The sequence below is a fragment of the Bubalus kerabau genome, chromosome 1 (assembly GCF_029407905.1).
Source record: "Bubalus kerabau isolate K-KA32 ecotype Philippines breed swamp buffalo chromosome 1, PCC_UOA_SB_1v2, whole genome shotgun sequence".
Classification (NCBI taxonomy): domain Eukaryota; kingdom Metazoa; phylum Chordata; class Mammalia; order Artiodactyla; family Bovidae; genus Bubalus; species Bubalus kerabau.
Genome location: NC_073624.1, coordinates 234,858,315 through 234,877,050, shown reverse-complemented (window position 1 = coordinate 234,877,050; position 18,736 = coordinate 234,858,315). Strand labels below are relative to the sequence as shown.

Sequence of the window (18,736 nt, the reverse complement as noted above, 5' to 3'; positions counted from 1 at the left end):
CTAAAATACTAGCATCTGAGCCAAAAGGGAAGCTAAAAATAGGCGTTTGCAGCAAGCTTTGGAAAGCTTTTGGCTTACTTAGGAGGCACCAAAAACATATGCATCACAGAACACAAAATTTCCCAAGACCACACTGCCACTCCACTGGTGTCACATTTAAACTTATCCAGATAAAATCAGGGCTGGAAAAGGGCTAGTGATCCATGTAAATTTCAAAGAAAGGGCCACTATCTACCCTGACCACAAAATTCTCCTTCAAAAAGCATTCAAGCCCTAACAACAGGCTTAAACAGAGAAGCTACTGGATTAATTCAGAGTTTGTCTGTCGACAACTATTCTGAAGGTTCAAAACTAATGAGCAGACAAGACACTTTCTTGCCTAACAAGAACAGAGGAAGTCTACCGGACTTAGAATTTTGCTTTGGGCACTTAAAGCAAGTTGGCTTTTCTACTCAGAGGTAAAGGCGAGATGCCAGCCAAGCTGTCTTCTTCCCACGATCAATAACCCCGGTGACGCACCCTACCAAGGGCCCCTAGACTTGCACAAAATGCCAGCTCAGGCATCCAACACCACCTGATGTCATGGCTGATTTAAAACCCACAAGGCAGGTTCACCATTAGCAGAGCAGCAGCAGCCAGAGAGAGTAGCCCCATTTAAACTTCTGAGGAGTGCTCTCTCCTGCGGATGATTATACCCCTCTGAGTTTAAAGAGGGGGGAAGGACCAAAGAGTATCTTCAAATTGCTTTTCCTCCCTCCGTGGGTGGATCAGGAGAGATTTGCAAGAAAATGGAGATTTCAGCACTGCCCTTTGCATAAGAGGGTTCTGGAAGGAAAAGGGGGGGAAGGGGAGGAGGGCAAAAGGAAGAGAACACGGTTTGAGGTACTATTAGTAAACGCCAAAGGTCCCCTCCCCCAAATGAAGCAATCTTTAAAAGAAATAAAAATTACAACATGCCATTTTCAGAATTCGGTGTTCTGGTTTCCCTGGGACTACGAGGGATTCTATTCCCTTGAATATGAAAGCATTAAGCTGCCCTTTCAACTTTCCCCATTTTGATGGGTTAAACCAGTCAGTCTCAAGCAGAAGGGGAGGAGTTCTGAAAAAGCCGTAGGGCTATGGCCACAGGCCATCGTAGTAGCTCCAATTGGGTTTTAATACCGGCTCACTGCAAGAAGATCCTGAACCCAAGAATCCAGCCCCAGGGTGTCTCTACGGCCCGGCAAAGGGAGCAGGGCGGGCGCGCCCCCCACCAAAGGCGACGATCTATTTTCGGCAAAGGAAGGCCCAGCGGAGACTCCATATTCCTTACCCTCCTTCCCCCACTAACAAGGCTCCGCTGGGACTTCCCGCACACCCACCTCCCCCGAGGGGCCGGGTCCGAAAGGACCCAAAGAAGTCGAGGAGTGAGAGGGAGGGCGCGCCGCTCGGCGGTCACATGCCGCCAACCGCGCGGGGAGGCACCACGTTGTCCCGGCTGCGGAGGAATGCCGGGAAGGGGGGACGCGCACTCACACCCGCGCACACGCACACTCCCGGCCGCGCCGCCCGCACCCGCCTTCCGCCCCGAGCGCCGCGGCGACCGCCGAACGCCCAGGCCGAGCGGCCGCGAGCAGCCCGCGGGCCGGCGGCGCGGCGCATGGCGCCCAACTGTCACCCGCCCGTCCGGCCTGGCCCGGCCACTCCCTCCCCCGCCGCCACACGCCCCTCGCGTCGCTGCAAGCCCCCTTACTAGCCTCACATTTCCCCTCACTGGACGCCCCGCACACTCGCCATCCGGCTCCCTCTCAAGGCGGAAGGTCCCCGGGATCAGGCGAGGGAAAGCACCGAATTCAATGACACGTTGGGTTTCCTCTTCTCCCCATTCTCCCCGTAACCGACCCCTCGAGCCGTCGCCCACGGCCATTCTACCGCCTAACACCATCTACTCGAGAACAAACTTGTTAACTTTTAAATCCCGAATCCGTGTGGTCGGTATGCACTCATCGCCGGGCGTTTTGCTGCCTATGACATACACTCATTAAACATTTACAACACGGGGACGATAGCAACGCTACCAAAACGAACACGGGGCGGGGGGGTGGAGGGGGCTTCCCAAGGAAGGTTCAGGCAAGAAACCGTCTCTCACACCGACACGCGGTAGTGGGGGAGACGGCCCTTTCACCGAAACCAGCGCCCACCCCTCTCCCCGCGAGATAGGCCGGGACCACGCCGTTGCCCACTAACCGCTGCGGCCCAGGCGGTGGCCGTAGCCTCCCGGAGGCCGGGCCCTCCGGCAGGGGCAGGTTCCCGAGTGTGCTGGGGGGGGGGGGGGGGGGGGCAGGGCACGGCGACCTGAATTAGCCAGGAGATAATGGAAAAAAAAAAAAACAAAAACCCCGAGTCACCACGACCAGTGGCGGACCCCCGGGCCCTGGAGGCCGCTGGGGGAGGGGACGCCTATGTCCCCGGAAGAGGCCCCCGGTCCCGGAATACCAAACAGAAACCCACCTGGAGGAGACTGTCCGTTCACGGTGGCCAGGACCGGCGGCAGCGCGTTCTTAGTCCACGGGTTCACCTTGGGCGGAGGGGCCTCCACGAAGTCTCGGCGCCCGGCGCCCGCGACTCCAGCAGCTCCTCCGCCAGCGCCCGGCTCGCCGCCGCCGCCCTCCTCCCCGTCGCTGACGGCCAGGCCCTCGGCGCCGGGCGGCTGCGGCGGCCGCGGGCTCTCGCGCTCCAGCTGCCCGGTGCCTTCCCTGTGCTGCTTGGCGCAGGGCGGCCGAGGTCTTCGGGTGCCGCCGTCCGGCTCTCCGCCTCCGACGTCGTTCGCCCCGGGCTCGCCCTTGCCCTCGGGCGGCGGCAGCGGCTTCTTCCTCACCAGACCCCCGTGATCTTCGGCCTGCAAGAGCGGGGCGCCCCCCGGCAGTAGCGGCTCCACCTGAGTGGCCATCTGCGCGCCCGCCCCCCCGGAGAAGCCGGGCGCGCCCGAGGCTGCCTCCCCCGCCTCGAACTTGGCTCTCAGAGAGCCCGCGACGCCCTCCTCCGGGGCGCTGGGCCCCAGTCCCGGCGGAGAAGGGTCGGGGTTCACGCTAGGCGCGGCCCCCCCTCCCGGTCGGATGCAGCCGCCGTAGATCCAAGGCCCGCTGGCGGGGCGGGGGGGGGGGGGAGGAAGGCCCCCCACTCTGCGGTCCAGGCCTCCTCGGCGCGCGTCCCCCCCCGCCCGTTCCTCGCAAGGAACCCCCACCCCGAGCCTGGCAGGCTTCTCGTCCCGTCCCTCCCTCCCCCCCGCCCCCGGGGTGGCCCGGGCTTCCCGGCACGGGGGCTGCAGCAATATGGACGGACGGGGGAGAGGCGCGGCGAGCCGAGCTGACCACGCGATCCGCGGCAGGCGGCGGGCGGGCGCGCGCCTCGCGACGCAGCGGGCAAGGGGAGGGGACGGCGCGACGGGGGCGCGCCCGCCGGGGCTGGCCCTGGGCGACGGGCGGGCGAAGGCGGCGGGAGCGCGCGCGCAGGGCCTTGCGGCCCCGCCCCTGGCCCCGCCCCTGGCCTCCAATTCCTCGGCGCACCTCCGGGGCTGGTGGGTGAGGGGTACTCAAACCGGACGGGGGCGAGCACGTGCCTGATGCAATTCGGAAGGGGGGCCGGTCAGCGAGCCCGGTAGGAGAGACCGGGTGGTATAAAGGGGGGGAAGTGTCTTAAAGAGCCAGCGCGTGAGAGCGTCCGCAGGTGGAGCACATGGGACCGCGCCACGCGGCCGGCGGGGCCTGCTCGCGCTCTTTAGGTTGGGTGCTCCAGAATCTGGGGAAAGAACCATTAATATCATCCTGAGCTTACAGGATGATGGGGTGGGGGTGCTGTCGCCTCACTTGCGTCCCATAGGCCTGGCCCCTCCAGGCCCCGCCTGGGTGACCTTGGGTGAGCCGGCCTCACCTCCGCGGACTGTGCACGGCTCCTCCCAGGCAGCCCTGGCCGGGTCACTGTCCCGAGTTGAGTTCGACACCTGGCCTAGAAGACGGGTCTTTAACCCTTGGGGGCATCGGGCATCTAGGAAGTGAGCAGGAAATTACCAACAGCCCCCAACCCGGCCAAGCCCTGAAACCGAGTATTTATGGGCGAGAAATGTCTCCCCCCACCCCCTCAAATGGACTTAAGTTTTTATAAGAATTGCTTGGGGCGGAAACGAACCAACGCCGAATTAGAACTCTGGAGATCTGAGATTTTATCCTGACCCTGGTCCTGCCCCTTACCAACTCTGCATTAGTTGGGTCTCAGTTTCCCTATTGTAAAATGAAGACAGTGGTTTCAAATTTTAGTGCATATTCAATTAAATATTTACTGTGCGGGGTTTCTAGGAACAAAGCTTGGAAAAAAGGCTTACAAGGACCTCATGGAATTTGCATTCTAAGGTGGAGAAAGAGACAGTAAAACAAACTTATGAACAAGAGCTTGTCTCATATCTATGAAGACAGTAACTACTATGTTAATAGGTCACTAGATCAGTTACTTTAGTTTGTATGATGAGGGAAAACCTTGAATGCAGATTCCAAAGTATTTGGAATCAGGCATGTCTGGGATTGGACCAAGAAACTGCGTGTCTAGCAAGAACCCTTTTGGTGCTTGTGGTCCCACACTTCACTTGGAGGAGTCCTGGCCTCTGGCTGGCTATGATATCACCTGCTCAAGACATAACAGCCAAGAGTGTGAGCCATCTCCAAAAGAATTAGAACACATGACCTGCTGGACAGAGAAGGCTTATTGAAAATCAGCCTTTTGAAACTGCCCCCAAGGGGTGAGGCTAGTTGTAGGGCTGTAACCAGGACCACTGGGGAGAGGTGCTGGTGGGGACAACCAGGCAATCTGATGTGTGGTCCCAACTCTTCCATAACGTGGTGTCCACACCTTGGCCAGCTTTCAGCACTTCACTGGACCCCTCTTCCCTGGTAGACAAATGGGGGTAAATTATGCTTGACTTGCTTCTAACCTCTCAGCTTTTGTGAGGAGACAAGTGAGACAACGTCAGTCAAAGTGCTATGTAAATTATAGAGACTGAGGCCAGTGCTTCAAAAGAGATACAAAGAAGATAATGATTAAATGATTAAAGGGATCTTGATGAATTAAAACAGATTCTTTGTTGTTACATTATATATACCCTTAATCAGAAAGTAAATTATTGTACACTGTCACTAGCATGCACTATTTTTTATTTTTTAATTAATTATATTTATTTTCTGAAGAGGATTCACATTAGACTCTCTGAACTTTTTAAAAGAGGACATAATGGTCCTTGTTGGTCATTCTTTTCTATATTCCTATAGTTGGAGGTAGAGGGTATGCTTTGTGAAGAGAGAAGGGCTCTGTGTGGACAAGTAACTTGTTCATGTTACCTAGCATCAGTCTGAGCTGAACAAGCAGCACCAGGCCCTATGTGGAGGCTGGAGCAGCACTGAGATCTGCACCCCTAGGCCTGCTCTGCCCCAGAGAGGGGCTCCTAACACCCATAGGCCATTTTCCAGATGAGCAAACTGGGACCACAAAAGGAAGATAAGACAAGGTAACTGGCATGAGACCACATCTTACACTGAGGCTATTAAATTGGAAAAAGGAATCTTAATGATTAGTCAGTTCCCTTGTTTTTCAAGAAACTGAAGTTCAGAGAAGTCAGGTTACTTAACCAAAGTCACACAGCTAGTCCATGGCAGAGTCAGGTCTCATACCTGAATCTTCTAAATGCAGTAGCTTTTTCTATTGGAAATGATGGAATTGCAATTTGAATTCAGGAGTTTTTGTGTTTTTTTAGATTCCTGACCTACTATGGCATTCTATATGCATGTATTCAGTTTTAAATACTATTGATCAAATAGTTCAGAGTAGCTACTTTTATTAAGTAACTACTATATGCTAGGTTCTATGAGAAATATTAATACTTGACATACTTTATCTCATTTCATCCTCACAATAACCTAATGAGTTAGATACTAGCTTTTCCCACAAATACCTACTGTGTTCCTACTATGTGCCAGGCACCAGGCTAGGTCATGAAGCTACTATCTTCATTTACAAACGGAAGCAATTGAAGTTCAGAAAAAGAAAGTCAGCTGGCTGCTTAGGGTCTCAGGCAGCAGCTAATTCCCCAGGCCTGTTTTTATCCCCCGCACTACACTGTAAGGCTGCTTCTCTTCTCTCCATTGCCATATTGATGGCTATTTGTGGAGCACTCATCAAATACATTGGACTGGGGAAGATACTAAAAAAAGCTGAACCCTGTCTCTCCAAAAGGTAAACTCTAATTGGAGGAACCAAGTAGTTAAGCAATAAGTGATCTCAGGCAAAAAAAAAAAAAAAAAAAGAAATTAAACAAGATATGCTTTAGGCAGAAAGCAATAAGGATCAGACTAACTTGTGCTTTGCCCATGGTTTGAACACATCATAGTCTTAAAACGCACAGACACAGAGAGAGAAAATCAAACTTTAAAAATTTAAAATAATAAAGTGGGTCCAAATACCTATTTATAATTATGTGCTTGTTTGCTTCCTGGTGCTGACAGCTTCCTAAGAGACGGGAGGCTGAAGCAGGGACTAGAGACAGCAGACTTGGTTTATAACCTGGGCCCATCCCCAGCTTTGCTGAATGAATTGGAGCAGCCTCCTGAGCCTTCCTGGGCTTCCATTTCTCTGTTCACAAAATGGGAAGCATAATACCTGCATCAGGCTCATGGGTAGGAAGAAAGATACAAGTTCCCTGAAACTATTTTTTGGAGGGGAACATAGGTAAAAGACAGGTGGTTCCTTTATCTGGGCTTGGATATTCCACTTTATTCCTCTTTGAGTTTGATTTTCCAGAGGGCCTTTTGTTTCTGAAAGAACTTGGGCTTTATCACTTATCTTCTTCTGATACCAGGGACTCCTAGGCTTGAGGCCTCTTCATACCAACATGGAAGAGTAGGTGGAGTTAGCAAGGGAGGGGCATTGGCCAGACAGTATTAGCTACGGAATTTTTTCCCAAACCTGAAGACTCTTGGACCTTCTGGCATATGCCAAGAAGTTTACTTCAGTTCATGAGAGGAGGCTCAGCCTAGATTTCCTCTTGTCAACTAGATGGAAACAGCAATAGTTACAATGTAAGGGGGATAAGGAGAAGTCAGAAGTACTGACTGTTCCCTGTTCCCATGCCTGCGTATTCAGTCTCTCAGTCGTGTCTGATTCTTTGCAACCCCATGGACTGTAGCCCAGCAGGCTCCTCTGACCATGGAATTCTCCAGGCAAGAATACTGGAGTGGGTTCCCATTTCCTCCTCCAAGGGATCTTCCCGACCTAGGGATCAAACCTGCATCTCCTGCATTGCAGGCAGATTCTCTGCCACTGAGTCACCTGGGAAGTCCGACTGTTCCCATAATAACATGGCTAACCCTCAGGGATTCTGTAAGTATGATCACCCCCATTTTACAGATGAGGAAGTAGGCTCAGAGGCTGCCCAGGCCACCCAATGAGGTTAGTAAAAGATGGAGAATAGATTTGTAAAGGTCTTTCTTTTAATGCATTCCCCACTCTGAGCTAAGAGATAGGCAGCATCCCATGGCCTCTTTCTAATCTATCCTACCTACACAGCTTCTTCCTCCATTCCCACTCCTCTCCCTGGTGTTCCTGAACTTTCTCAAGTGGTCTCCTGCGGGGCTTCCCCACCAACTAACTGTTCTCCTCCCTGCCATGGAGCCTGCCATGCTGCCTGAGCCAATTCTCTGGTTCCCTGATCGATGGGCCCTGCCTCTGCTTAAAATCTTGGCGTGCACATGCCTGCCTGTCCTACCGCTTTCAGCCACACAGCCTACATGCCACCAGCAGTCGACTACTCACTTTCTTTTATCCTTTCATTCAACCAATATTTACTAAGCCATCTGCAGTGTGCCAATTACTGTCCAGACCCTGGACACGGAAAGGTGAGCAAGACACACAAGATCCATGTCTTCAAAAAGCTATCTAATTCCCTGTGGGCCCCATGCTTTCCTGCCTCAATTCATGTACCTTCTCTGTGACAAAGCTGTTCACAGTGAGGTCCTGAGTGTGAATCCCAGCTTGACCATCTCATGACTTCAGGAGAATAACTTTCATCTCTCTAAGCCTCAGTCTCCCCATCTGTCAATTGGAGATGATAATACTACTTTCTTCATAGAACTTCTGTGAGTCTTAAATGGGAGAATGTGTGTAGTTTAAAAGTACAATGCCTGGCACATAGTATGTGCTAAGTAAATATTACCTTTCACTATTTTTATTACTGCCAATGATGCCTTTCCATTTCCACATACCCAGAGTTCTACTGGTCCTTCAAGGCTCAGCACAAAATGACAACTTCTTTACAAAAATTTAATCTCCATAGCTAGAATAGATTTCTCCCCCACTGTTAACACCTAGTGACAATTTCTGTAAAATATTTAGTACTTTCTATCTTCAATTATGGCTAGTGATCAATATGCCTTATCCTCTATCTAGATTATAATATATTTCTTGAGGGCAAGGATTATACCCCATTCTTCTTAGTGTTGTTTATAGTAATCATCACTGCTGCCTTTACACAGCAAGCCCTCCGTGTGTTTTCTGGACAAGGGAATGAATGAATGAATGGATGCAAGATCACACCTTATCACTTCAATGTTCTGGTAACTAGAGCAACATTGTCAAGGGCCAGGTACTAAATTTTATATATTTATTTATACATAAGTATATATATAAATTATTTAGTATATATACTTTATAGTGTATATAATAAATTGATTATTTATAAAACATATAAATTACATATATACTTTTAAATGATAAAATATAATACAAAATGGGCTAACTTTTGCAAATAGAAAAAAAATTTAAGTCTAGCAAAGCAGAGCCCACATATAAGCGCATAATCCAGAGGCAATCACAGGCAAGCTGGTATATTTCTTCTAGTCTCTTTTCTGTTTGTATTTTACATGCTGCTGCTGCTAAGTCACTTCAGTCATGTCCAACTGTGCGACCCCACAGACGGCAGCCCACCGGGCTTCCCCATCCCTGGGATTCTCCAGGTAACAACACTGGAGTGGGTTGCCATTTCCTTCTCCAATGCATGAAAGTGAAAAGTGAAAGTGAAGTCACTCAGTCGTGTCTGACCCTCAGCAACCCCATGGACTGCAGCCTTCCAGGCTCCTCCGTCCATGGGATTTTCCAGGCAAGAGTACTGGAGTGGGGTGCCATTGCCTTCTCCTGTATTTTTACATAGCTGAGACTATACTGCACATTCCACAGCTTTATTTTTTTTTAACACTGTATTATCAGCATTGTCTGCACATCATTGCAAATCCCCTTCACACAGTCAGTGAGGGTCATCTATTGAGCACCTTTGGTATGCCTTACCTCTCAGCAGTCCACCGTCTTATTTGTACCACACTGCGTTTCTGAAAGGGCTTTCGTGGAGAGAGGACAGATGTGATTGTCCCCTGAGCTCCACAGAAGTTCAATGACTTGCTCCAGGATGCTGGGACAGCAGAATAAACATCAGAACTTCAGTCTCTCCCATCCCATTCTCATGCACCACACCACAGGAAAGAGAGATGGCACATGTCAAAAATGCAAAACTCCCATAGCCAAAGGAAGGTAACTATGTTTAAATACTCCAGGGTCAAGAAACATCCAAGTTCATGGGGACAAGTGGAAACCAGCAGTCACAGTGAAGGCAGAAAGCAATTTTTCTGACAGCATGATCCAGGACAGAAGGGCCCTGAGCTAGGGACTGGAGTCAAAACAAGAAAGGGCAATACATGTTTTCTGTCCTGGGGCAGAACACTACATCAGCACACTGCTCTCTTCACAGATCACTTGCCTGTCCTTCACCTCTGGCACAGAAGGGTCAGAGTTGCATTCAGGCTCAGGTTTGCCCACTTTCAAGCTGTGCGATACCAGGCAAGTTACTTCACTTCTCTGAGCTTCAGTGTCTCCAGCTATAGAATGGTGAAAAGTGAAATACTTGCCTCATAAAATTCAGAGAACATTAAATGAACCAGTATTTGTGTAAGGGTGTTATAGTCCCAGCTCTGCACCCACCTGCATGTTCTTTCACCTGTTTTTGCCTCAGTTTTCTCATCTGTAAAATAGAGATAACAGCACCCCCCTCTTAGGGTTACTGTGGGGACTAAGTGAGTTAACACTTGTGCTTAGAACAGTACCTGACAAATGTAACTGCTGAATAAATGTCTACTATTATTGTAAAAAGGATGGTGGTCACTGGCATAGAGTCAAGGCAACCATTCTTCAAATCTCATGAAGAAAGCAGAGACAGTGTTACCCTAATGTATAGATAAGGAAACTGAAGATTAGGTATTTATCTGGACTCAGGCTGCTAGTTGGGGGCAGCTCCAGGACTTCTAAAGATTCTAAATGCAATGCCTTCTCCTCCAGATAATATTCTAGCTGCTGGAAGCTGCTAGCCCTCTGGCCAATTTCAGCCCACAGACATGGTTTTTTTTGGCCTCCACAGTACTTTTTTTTTTAATTGAGTTGAACTGTGATTAGATGGGCCCAACACATACTAGTGGGCCTCAGGCCCTAGCCTTCTCTGGTGCTTGCTCCTCCCAGCCAATGACCTGCATTTAGATCCCTACACAGGCTGATACCACACCAGTCACTAAGCACGTGGTGAAGACACGTTTAAGAGTCCAAGGGGAGGAAGAGAAGAGCACAGACCAGAGGCACAGGGAAAAGGTGGTCAGGGAAGACTTCTTGGAGGTGGCTGTACTTGAGTTAGGACTTAAAATTGAAATGTGGGAAATATCTAGATTAAAAGGGAGGGTAGCGGGTAAGGCAGATTAATTTGGCATTTTGTGACCTTCAGGGAGGTTTATGAGTTTTCCTGCCAAGACTTCCTCAGGCCTTTTCCTTGGTTGAGAAGAGTGAAGAAATGAGTGCCCTTTTATCTCAGACGAGGTCATGTGACTCAGGAGGTCACACTGTCAACATCTGTTGATTGGATTACTGATCTGTGTCATCATCCCTAAAGACTCCACACTGCACAAGGCAACAGGAAGGAGGTGTGATCACCAAAGTATGAACTCTGCCTGTCTAACCATGGCCATCTGGAACTAAATCTCTTTACATCTGAGCAGTCTTGATAGCAATTTCTAACATTTCACACCTCTATGGCAAAGAAGATGAGTGCTAGCTGTAGGAATGAGGTGGGGAAAGGCTGTGGTAAACTAGTAAAGCTGCCCAACTTCCTGTCCCAGTGACATTCACTGCATCAGAGAGGTCTGCCGATCCTCACCACGTCCCGTAGCACCTGACTCGCTGGATCTGTGACACACGAACAAAACAGGGAACTGCAAATAACGTGAGTGGCCTAATTACCTGGGCTTCCCTTGTGGCTCAGCTGGTAAAGAATCCGCCTCCAATGCAGGAGACTTGGGTTCGATCCCTGGGCTGGGAAGATCCCCTGGAGAAGGGAAAGAATACCCACTCCAGTATTCTGGCCTGGAGAATTCCATGGACTACAGTCCATGGGGTTGCAAAGAGTCAGACACGACTGAGCGACTTTCACTTCCTTCCTTCACTTCACTTACTTCCTAATTACCTAATGCAGATAGAATGTGTAGTGATCACTAAAGACAAGGAATAGCCAGGTTCACTTTGCACTGATAGCATTGCCTGGTGGGTTTTCTGCAAGCCTCCAGGGTGATAGGGCTCCCAGGGAGCCCCCGCATTGGGAAAAGCAGGAAATGTTATAGCGTGTCATGCATAAGCTCTCCCATGGCTTCATAGTGCGATGAAAACGAACTCCTGGCCTCTCATCTCGGCCCACAAGACACCATGTGCTCCAGACTCCATCCACCTCAGACTTCCCCTTTCTGCTCCTCTCCCCTGCCCTTGCCCTGTGCCAGCACCTCCAACACGGGGAGCTCATCCCTGCCTGGGGGCACTGCTGGGAACACATCCCCGCCGCACAGACACACAAACAGCATGCGCTTACGCTTCAAGCCTCAGCTGAAATGGCCCTCTCCCAGAGAGACTGCCTTTGATCAGCTTGGCTGCAGTACTTCATGTTCTTCATGACACAGATCACAATCTCTGATTTTACGTGTGTACCTGCTTTTTCCCATTTCCTCCACTAATGTGTAAACTCTGTGAGCCTGGAGCTGGTGGCTATTTTGTTCATCCTTAGTGTTCCCAAGCACAGTCTGTGGCATAGTAGACCCTTAGTATTTTGTTGAAGGAATGCTGTGTGGTCTCTGGCAAGTTGCTTCCCCTCTCTGGGCTTCAGTATCCCCACATGTGAAATGCAGGGGCTGGATGAGGGACTGCAGAGAGCGCTTGGCACTCTGACTGTGGTTCTGTGACTGACATCTGGGCCTTGGGCCCAGGAGGGAGCCTGGCATGCAGCATCTCCATAGTGCTAGACACAGGCACTGATTTAATCAGGCGGTGGACACCCTATAATTTACTGTTCTGCTGTCCCTCCTCCCTAGTCCCTCAGCTGAAGACCATGCTGTCAAATTTCCAGGATGATCCACGCATAGCCACCTGTTCTCACAGCTCACTGATCCCAGTGCCCACGAGGAGGGGATGGTTGGCAGGCAGGACAGGCTGGGAGAGGATGTTCAATCCAAGAGCTCGAGAGCCAGGAGGACTTGTCAATGTCATGAACTGAAAGACTGGGATCTGTGAGAGATTTCATCAAATCCTACACTCTCTGGTAGGAAGGGACCTTCCAGGACAACCCACCAGTCCTCTGCCTCAACCCTACCTGCCGTAAACACTGCTCAGTAATGATCACCATCACCTTGATTCCACTGGAAGTGCCCAGAATAGGGGCCTCACTGCTCTCAGAGCTGTGCATCTTGTCAATGAACAGCTCTGTTTAGAAAGCTTTTTCCTCAGCAGCACAGTGAAACAGGAGGCAATATAGCACAGGTGCCAAGGGCTAGGGCTCTGAGCCAGGAAGCCTGGGCAGAGTCTCAGCTCCACAACCTCCTTGCTTTGTGAGCCCGAGCAAACCAGGAGCCCTCTCGGTGCATCCACCTCCTCTTCTGTTAAACAGAGAGAACCCTCAATGGGCTGTTGGGAAAATCACAAGTGTTAATATCTAATGGGAAGGCAATAAATTGTCTGTAACTGTTAACTGCCACCTATGAATGTTCTTCTTGTTGTTATTAGAGTTTTTAGTTCTTCTTGGACTCTGTTCTCTGGGCTGGTTGATTTGTCTGCAGAAGAGACGGTGGGGCACAGCCCAAAGACACAGGCTGAGAAATCAGAGGGGTGTGTTTGCTGGTGGCTATGAGAACATTTCACGTCAGCCTTCCGGGCCTCGGGATCCTCATCTGAAGAAAGGTGAGGGAATAGTCTCTGTCCTGCTTTCTTGTCACAGAACCCATATAGAACAAATGAGAAATAGACAAGAAGGTTTTGAAAAGTGACACGTGCTATCTAAAAGTGACAGCACTTCTCTTAAGTTGTCAGAAGCCCTTTCCTTTTTCAGCAAGGCACGTAGCTTCAAAAGAGCTAAACTCAGCCTATCTGGCAAACAGTGTGTTTTGGGTACTTGTTGTGAATTTGACACTAATCCCCTCAGAATCTTCTTTTATTAATGTACCAGAGCAAACAAATTTGAGAAGGGTTTACTTACAAGCACTTGGTACATTCCTACAAGATGCAGAGATTGGCTTGGCTGATTTCTGCCATCTTTGTTTTTTGTTATTATATAATTATTATTTCTTCACTTTCTCTTCTTCAGCAATTTGACTGGCAGGATCCAGGTGAGGTGCATTCACTTTGCAAATAACAGCAGGAAACAGTAGCTCTGCATACTCTCAGGAGTCTTCTGTGACCTTTGACCAATACCTGCTGTGTCATGTGGACCGAGAGACAGCCTCCTCGTTGTACGGGAGAGAAGCCAGGCCTAGAGAGGCGAGGACAGCAGCCCAAAGTCACACAGCTGGTTAATGCCAAAGGCTTGAAACCAGGTCTCTTGACTCCAAACTCTACGCTCTTTCCAACAGTTCTGTGGACCCCTGCAATTTCTCTAAATTAGCTGACTGTGTATCAGAATCTTGTAATTCACAGGGGTTCATGTTTCTCAAAGCCATTGAATCATACGTTTAAAATCTGAACAGTAAAAAGAAAAGAAAAAATCTGTACAGCGTATTGTAAATTTAACACAATTAAAAAAAGAAAGAAAATTGTATGGCAGGGTCCCATTTCATCAGCATTTATGGCAAAAATAATATATAATATAACGGGCTCAAGAAAAGCCTTCAGTTCAGTCCAGTTGCTCAGTCATGTCTGATTCTTCACAACCCCATGAATCGCAGCACACCAGGCCTCCCTGTCCATCACCAACTCCCGGAGTTCACTCAGACTCACGTCCATCAAGTCAGTGATGCCATCCAGCCATCTCATCCTCTGTCATCCCCTTCTCCTCCTGCCCCCGATCCCTCCCAGCATCAGAGTCTTTTCCAATGAGTCAACTCTTCGCATGACGTGGCCAAAGTACTGGAGTTTCAGCTTCAGAATCATTCCCTCGAAAGAAATTCCAGGGCTGATCTCCTTCAGAATGGACTGGTTGGATCTCCTTGCAGTCCAAGGGACTCTCAAGAGTCTTCTCCAACACCACAGTTCAAAAGCATCAATTCTTCCGTGCTCAGCCTTCTTCACAGTCCAACTCTCACATCCATACATGACCACAGGAAAAACCAGAGCCTTGACTAGACGAACCTTTGTTGGCAAAGTAATGTCTCTGCTTTTGAATATGCTATCTAGGTTGGTCATAACTTTCCTTCCAAGGAGTAAGCGTCTTTTAATTTCATGGCTGCAGTCACCATCTGCAGTGATTTTGGAGCCCAAAAAAATAAAGTCTGACACTGTTTCCACTGTTTCCCCATCTGTTTCCCATGAAGTGATGGGACCAGATGCCATGATCTTCGTTTTCTGAATGTTGAGCTTTAAGCCAACTTTTTCACTCTCCTCTTTCACTTTCATCAAGAGGCTTTTGAGTTCCTCTTCACTTTCTGCCATAAGGGTGGTGTCATCTGCATATCTCAGGTTATTGATATTTCTCCCAGCAATCTTGATTCCAGCTTGAGTTTCTTCCAGCCCAGTGTTTCTCATGATGTACTCTGCATATAAGTTAAATAAGCAGGGTGACAATATACAGCCTTGACATACTCCCTTCCTATCTGGAACCAGTCTGTTCCATGTCCAGTTCTAACTGTTGCTTCCTGACCTGCATACAGATTTCTCAAGAGGCAGGTCAGGTGGTCTGGTATTCCCATCTCTTTCAGAATTTTCCACAGTTTCTTGTGATCCACACAGTCAAAGGCTTTGGCATAGTCAATAAAGCAGAAGTAGATGCTTTTTGGAACTCTCTTGCTTTTTCCATGATCCAGCAGATGTTGGCAATTTGATCTCTGGTTCCTCTGCCTTTTCTAAAACCAGCTTGAACATCTGCAAGTTCATGGTTCACGTATTGCTGAAGCCTGGCTTGGAGAATTTTGAGCATTACTTTACTAGCGTGGGAGATGAGTGCAATTGTGCGGTAGTTTGAACATTCTTTGGCATTGCCTTTCTTTGGGATTGGAATGAATACTGACCTTTTCCAGTCCTGTGGCCACTGCTGAGTTTTCCAAATTTATTGGCATATTGAGTGTAGCACTTTCACAGCATCATCTTTCAGGATTTGAAATAGTTCAACTGGAATTCCATCACCTCCACTAGCTTTGTTCATAGTGATGCTTTCTAAGGCCCACTTGAATTCACATTCCAGGATGTCTGGCTCTAGATGAATGATCACACCATTGTGATTATCTGAGTCATGAAGATCTTTTTTGTACAGTTCTTCTGTGTATTCTTGCCACCTCTTCTTAATATCTTCTGCTTCTGTTAGGTCCATACTATTTCTGTCCTTTATCGAGCCCATCTTTGCATGAAATATCCCCTTGGTATCTCTAATTTTCTTGAAGAGATCTCTAGTCTTTCCCAGGAAGGTATTAATAGCACATAGGAGTCAGCACGGTTTCTTTGGGCATTTTAACAACCGACTGTTCAGAGGGTTCAGGTTAGATGCTAGCTGGCATGTAGGGGTCAGGATGTGAGAAAAAAAAGAATGTGTCTCTACAATAGGGTGACATTCAATGTGGTGAGACGCGTATGTGGGAACCACATCTGCCAAGGGAATGGCAGCTTGTGGTATCTCACCTTAGATACACATACACACACACACACACACACAGACCCCCTCTGAGCAGCTTCCTGGAGCAGGTTAACCAAGGGTCGAAAGCCAGAGACAAGGACCTGAGGGTTCCCAGGACCCACCAGCGTGAGAGTGAAGCAGGGGATATTTCAGGGCCTGGCTGGGAAGGGCTGAGGGGAAGGGGTTGAAACAGGTTGGGAAGTTGGAACAATGGAGAACACCTCATTTAAGAGGAGAGGGCAGGGGTGGGAACCAGAAAAGGAGGAGGAGATTAAAGGCTTGGAGGAGATCAAAGAGACAGACAGTGGGAAGTAGCTTGGTTTTTGAGAAGAAGAATACAAGTACCAAGGGCTGACCTGCTGCAACATTACAGAGCTAGTAATTGTCCTTTGATAAGTAAACATCCTAAAATTTGGAGTGATGGGAAGCCCATCCACAAAGCAGAGTATGTCTGATAAGAGTCTATAAGTTTCAGAAAGGTTGTTAGTCATTTATACATAAAAATGAAGATTCCACATTTCTCGGTATCAAAATTTGCTCTTTTGAGAATTTTAAACATTCTGCCTAAAATTGTATTAAAATAATACATATGTTCACCTTGTACCCTTTAGGATAGCTACTATTGAAAAAGAAAAAGAAAATAAATGTTGGAGTGGATGTGGAGAAATCAGAACCCTTGTACACTGTGGATGAGAATGGAAAGTAGTGCAGCTATTATACTATGGAAAACAGTATGTAGCTTCTTCAAAAAATTAAAAATATATCTATTATATGATCCAGCAATTCCACTTTTGGGTATATATCCAAAGCAATGGAAAGCAGGGTCTTGAAGAGCTATATCCATACCCATATTCATAGCAGCGTTATTAATAGCCAAGAGGTAGAAACAACCCCAAAATCAATCAGTGAAGAAAAGGATAAACAAATACGGTTCATACAAACATACAGTGGAATATTATCAAGCCTTAAAATGGAAGGGAACTCTGCCACATGCTACAACATGAATGCAACTTGAGGACTTTATGCTAGATGAAATAAGCCAGTCAGAAAACAACAGATATGCTATGATTCCACTTATGTGGGGCAGCTGAAACAGTCAAACCCCAGAAACAAGACAGAATGGTGTTGCCAGGGGCTGGGGGAAGGGGTAAGGGGAGCTGTTTAGTGGGTAGATTTGCAAGATGAAAAGCTCCAGAGATCTGTTTTACAACAATGTAAATACACTTAACACTATTGAGCTGTATAATTTTGAAGTGGAAAATGTTATGTTAGGTGCCTTTTAAGCAGTAAGAAAAAAAAAAAAAAAAAAACAGACAAACAAAAACCCAGTACATTTGCCCATAGACCTCCCTTTACTCACTGAAAAACAGCTGGCTCTAAACAGCTTGCTCAGTGTGACGTTGCCTGTGCCAAGTGTCCTTTTTGTTCTAATATATGTGTATCACCATCATGAGGATATACACCAAAAGATAAACAGGGTATTTATCATGGGTATTTCTGAGTACTGATTTGTTCTTTTGGCCAACCTGTATAATTGGCCAACCATATAATTTTCTAACTTTTCTTTAATGAGCATTCTGTTAGTATTAAAACAACAATAAAAAAACTCCACCCCATTCCAGCCCCTGTCTTGATGTCTACAAAGCTTATAGAAGCTAAATTTGCATTTTTGAGTTTTATTTCATATTTAATTAGAAATCACTGCTAATAATTTTTTTTTTTTTTTGCTGCACCATGCCACATGTGGGATCTTAGTTACCCGACCAGGAATCAAGCCTACACCCTCTGCATTGGAAGTGCCAGAGTCTTAACCACTGGATAGCCAAAGAAGTCCTAATTTAAAACATAATATTAATAGTAATACTTCCTGTATAGGGCAGGCTTAATCCGTGCCAGACACTTCTGCTTTTTATGAGTTATGTCATACAATAACCCTCTGCTGCTAAGTCACTTCAGTCGTGTCTGACTCTGTGTGACCCCACAGACGGCAGCCCACCAGGCTCCCCCGTCCCTAGGATTCTCCAGGCAAGAACACTGGAGTGGATTGCCATTTCCTTCTCCAATGCAGGAAAGTGAAAAGTGAAGTCACTCAGTCGTGTCTGACCCTCAGCGACCCCATGGACTGCAGCCCTCCAGGCTCCTCCATCCACGGGATCTCCAGGCAAGAGTACTGGAGTGGGTTGCCATTGCCTTCTCCGAATAACCCTCTGAAGTAGGTATTATTATGGAGCCCATTCTACATATGAGAAAACAGAGGCTAAGTGGCTGGTGCAAATTCATTTATAAATGTTGGAGCTACACTCCGACTCACAGCAGTCTGATTTCAAAGCCTGTGTTATTGACAGCCTGACTGTTCTGCTAGGCCCGCAGGATGTGCTTATCTGTCGTCCAGTTTATAAGTGCCTTTGTCAGCCACAAACATATAATTTCTGTGTTACTTAAATTGTTTAAACAATACCTTTCCCAATCGTTATAGGATATTTCTTTCAAAGATAAAGCAAAGGTCAAGCTCCCTACAGAAATCCTAAGCATGTAACATTCCAGCTGAGTCCAGACAGA

General features: G+C 48.0%; 1 protein-coding gene and 1 long non-coding RNA gene across 5 annotated transcripts in view; one reads left to right on the top strand and one right to left on the bottom strand.

Annotated features, from left to right (window-relative positions):
* LARP1 (La ribonucleoprotein 1, translational regulator) overlaps window positions 1-3,218 on the bottom strand; it is a 61,839-nt gene extending 58,621 nt beyond the window's left edge. Inside the window, exon 1 of one of the 2 annotated variants that reach the window (XM_055559735.1) lies at window positions 2,491-3,218. In XM_055559735.1, the coding sequence (XP_055415710.1) occupies window positions 2,491-2,929 (439 nt within the window). In that variant the 5' untranslated portion in view covers window positions 2,930-3,218. The remainder of the gene's footprint in view (window positions 1-2,490) is intronic. The other variant, XM_055559729.1, reaches the window with a different exon arrangement.
* Window positions 3,219-3,511: 293 nt separating this feature from the next.
* Window positions 3,512-14,489, top strand: LOC129636329 (uncharacterized). 3 transcript variants are annotated; one of them, XR_008706884.1, is made up of 5 exons: window positions 3,555-3,636; window positions 8,550-8,659; window positions 8,954-9,029; window positions 13,147-13,320; window positions 13,724-14,489. It is a non-coding gene; the product is annotated as an uncharacterized LOC129636329 (long non-coding RNA). The 3 variants fall into 3 exon arrangements; XR_008706885.1 differs by lacking the exon at window positions 8,954-9,029 and having other exon boundaries at window positions 13,724-14,487; XR_008706881.1 differs by lacking the exons at window positions 8,550-8,659; window positions 8,954-9,029 and having other exon boundaries at window positions 3,512-3,636; window positions 13,724-14,482.
* The last annotated feature ends 4,247 nt before the right edge of the window (window positions 14,490-18,736 follow it).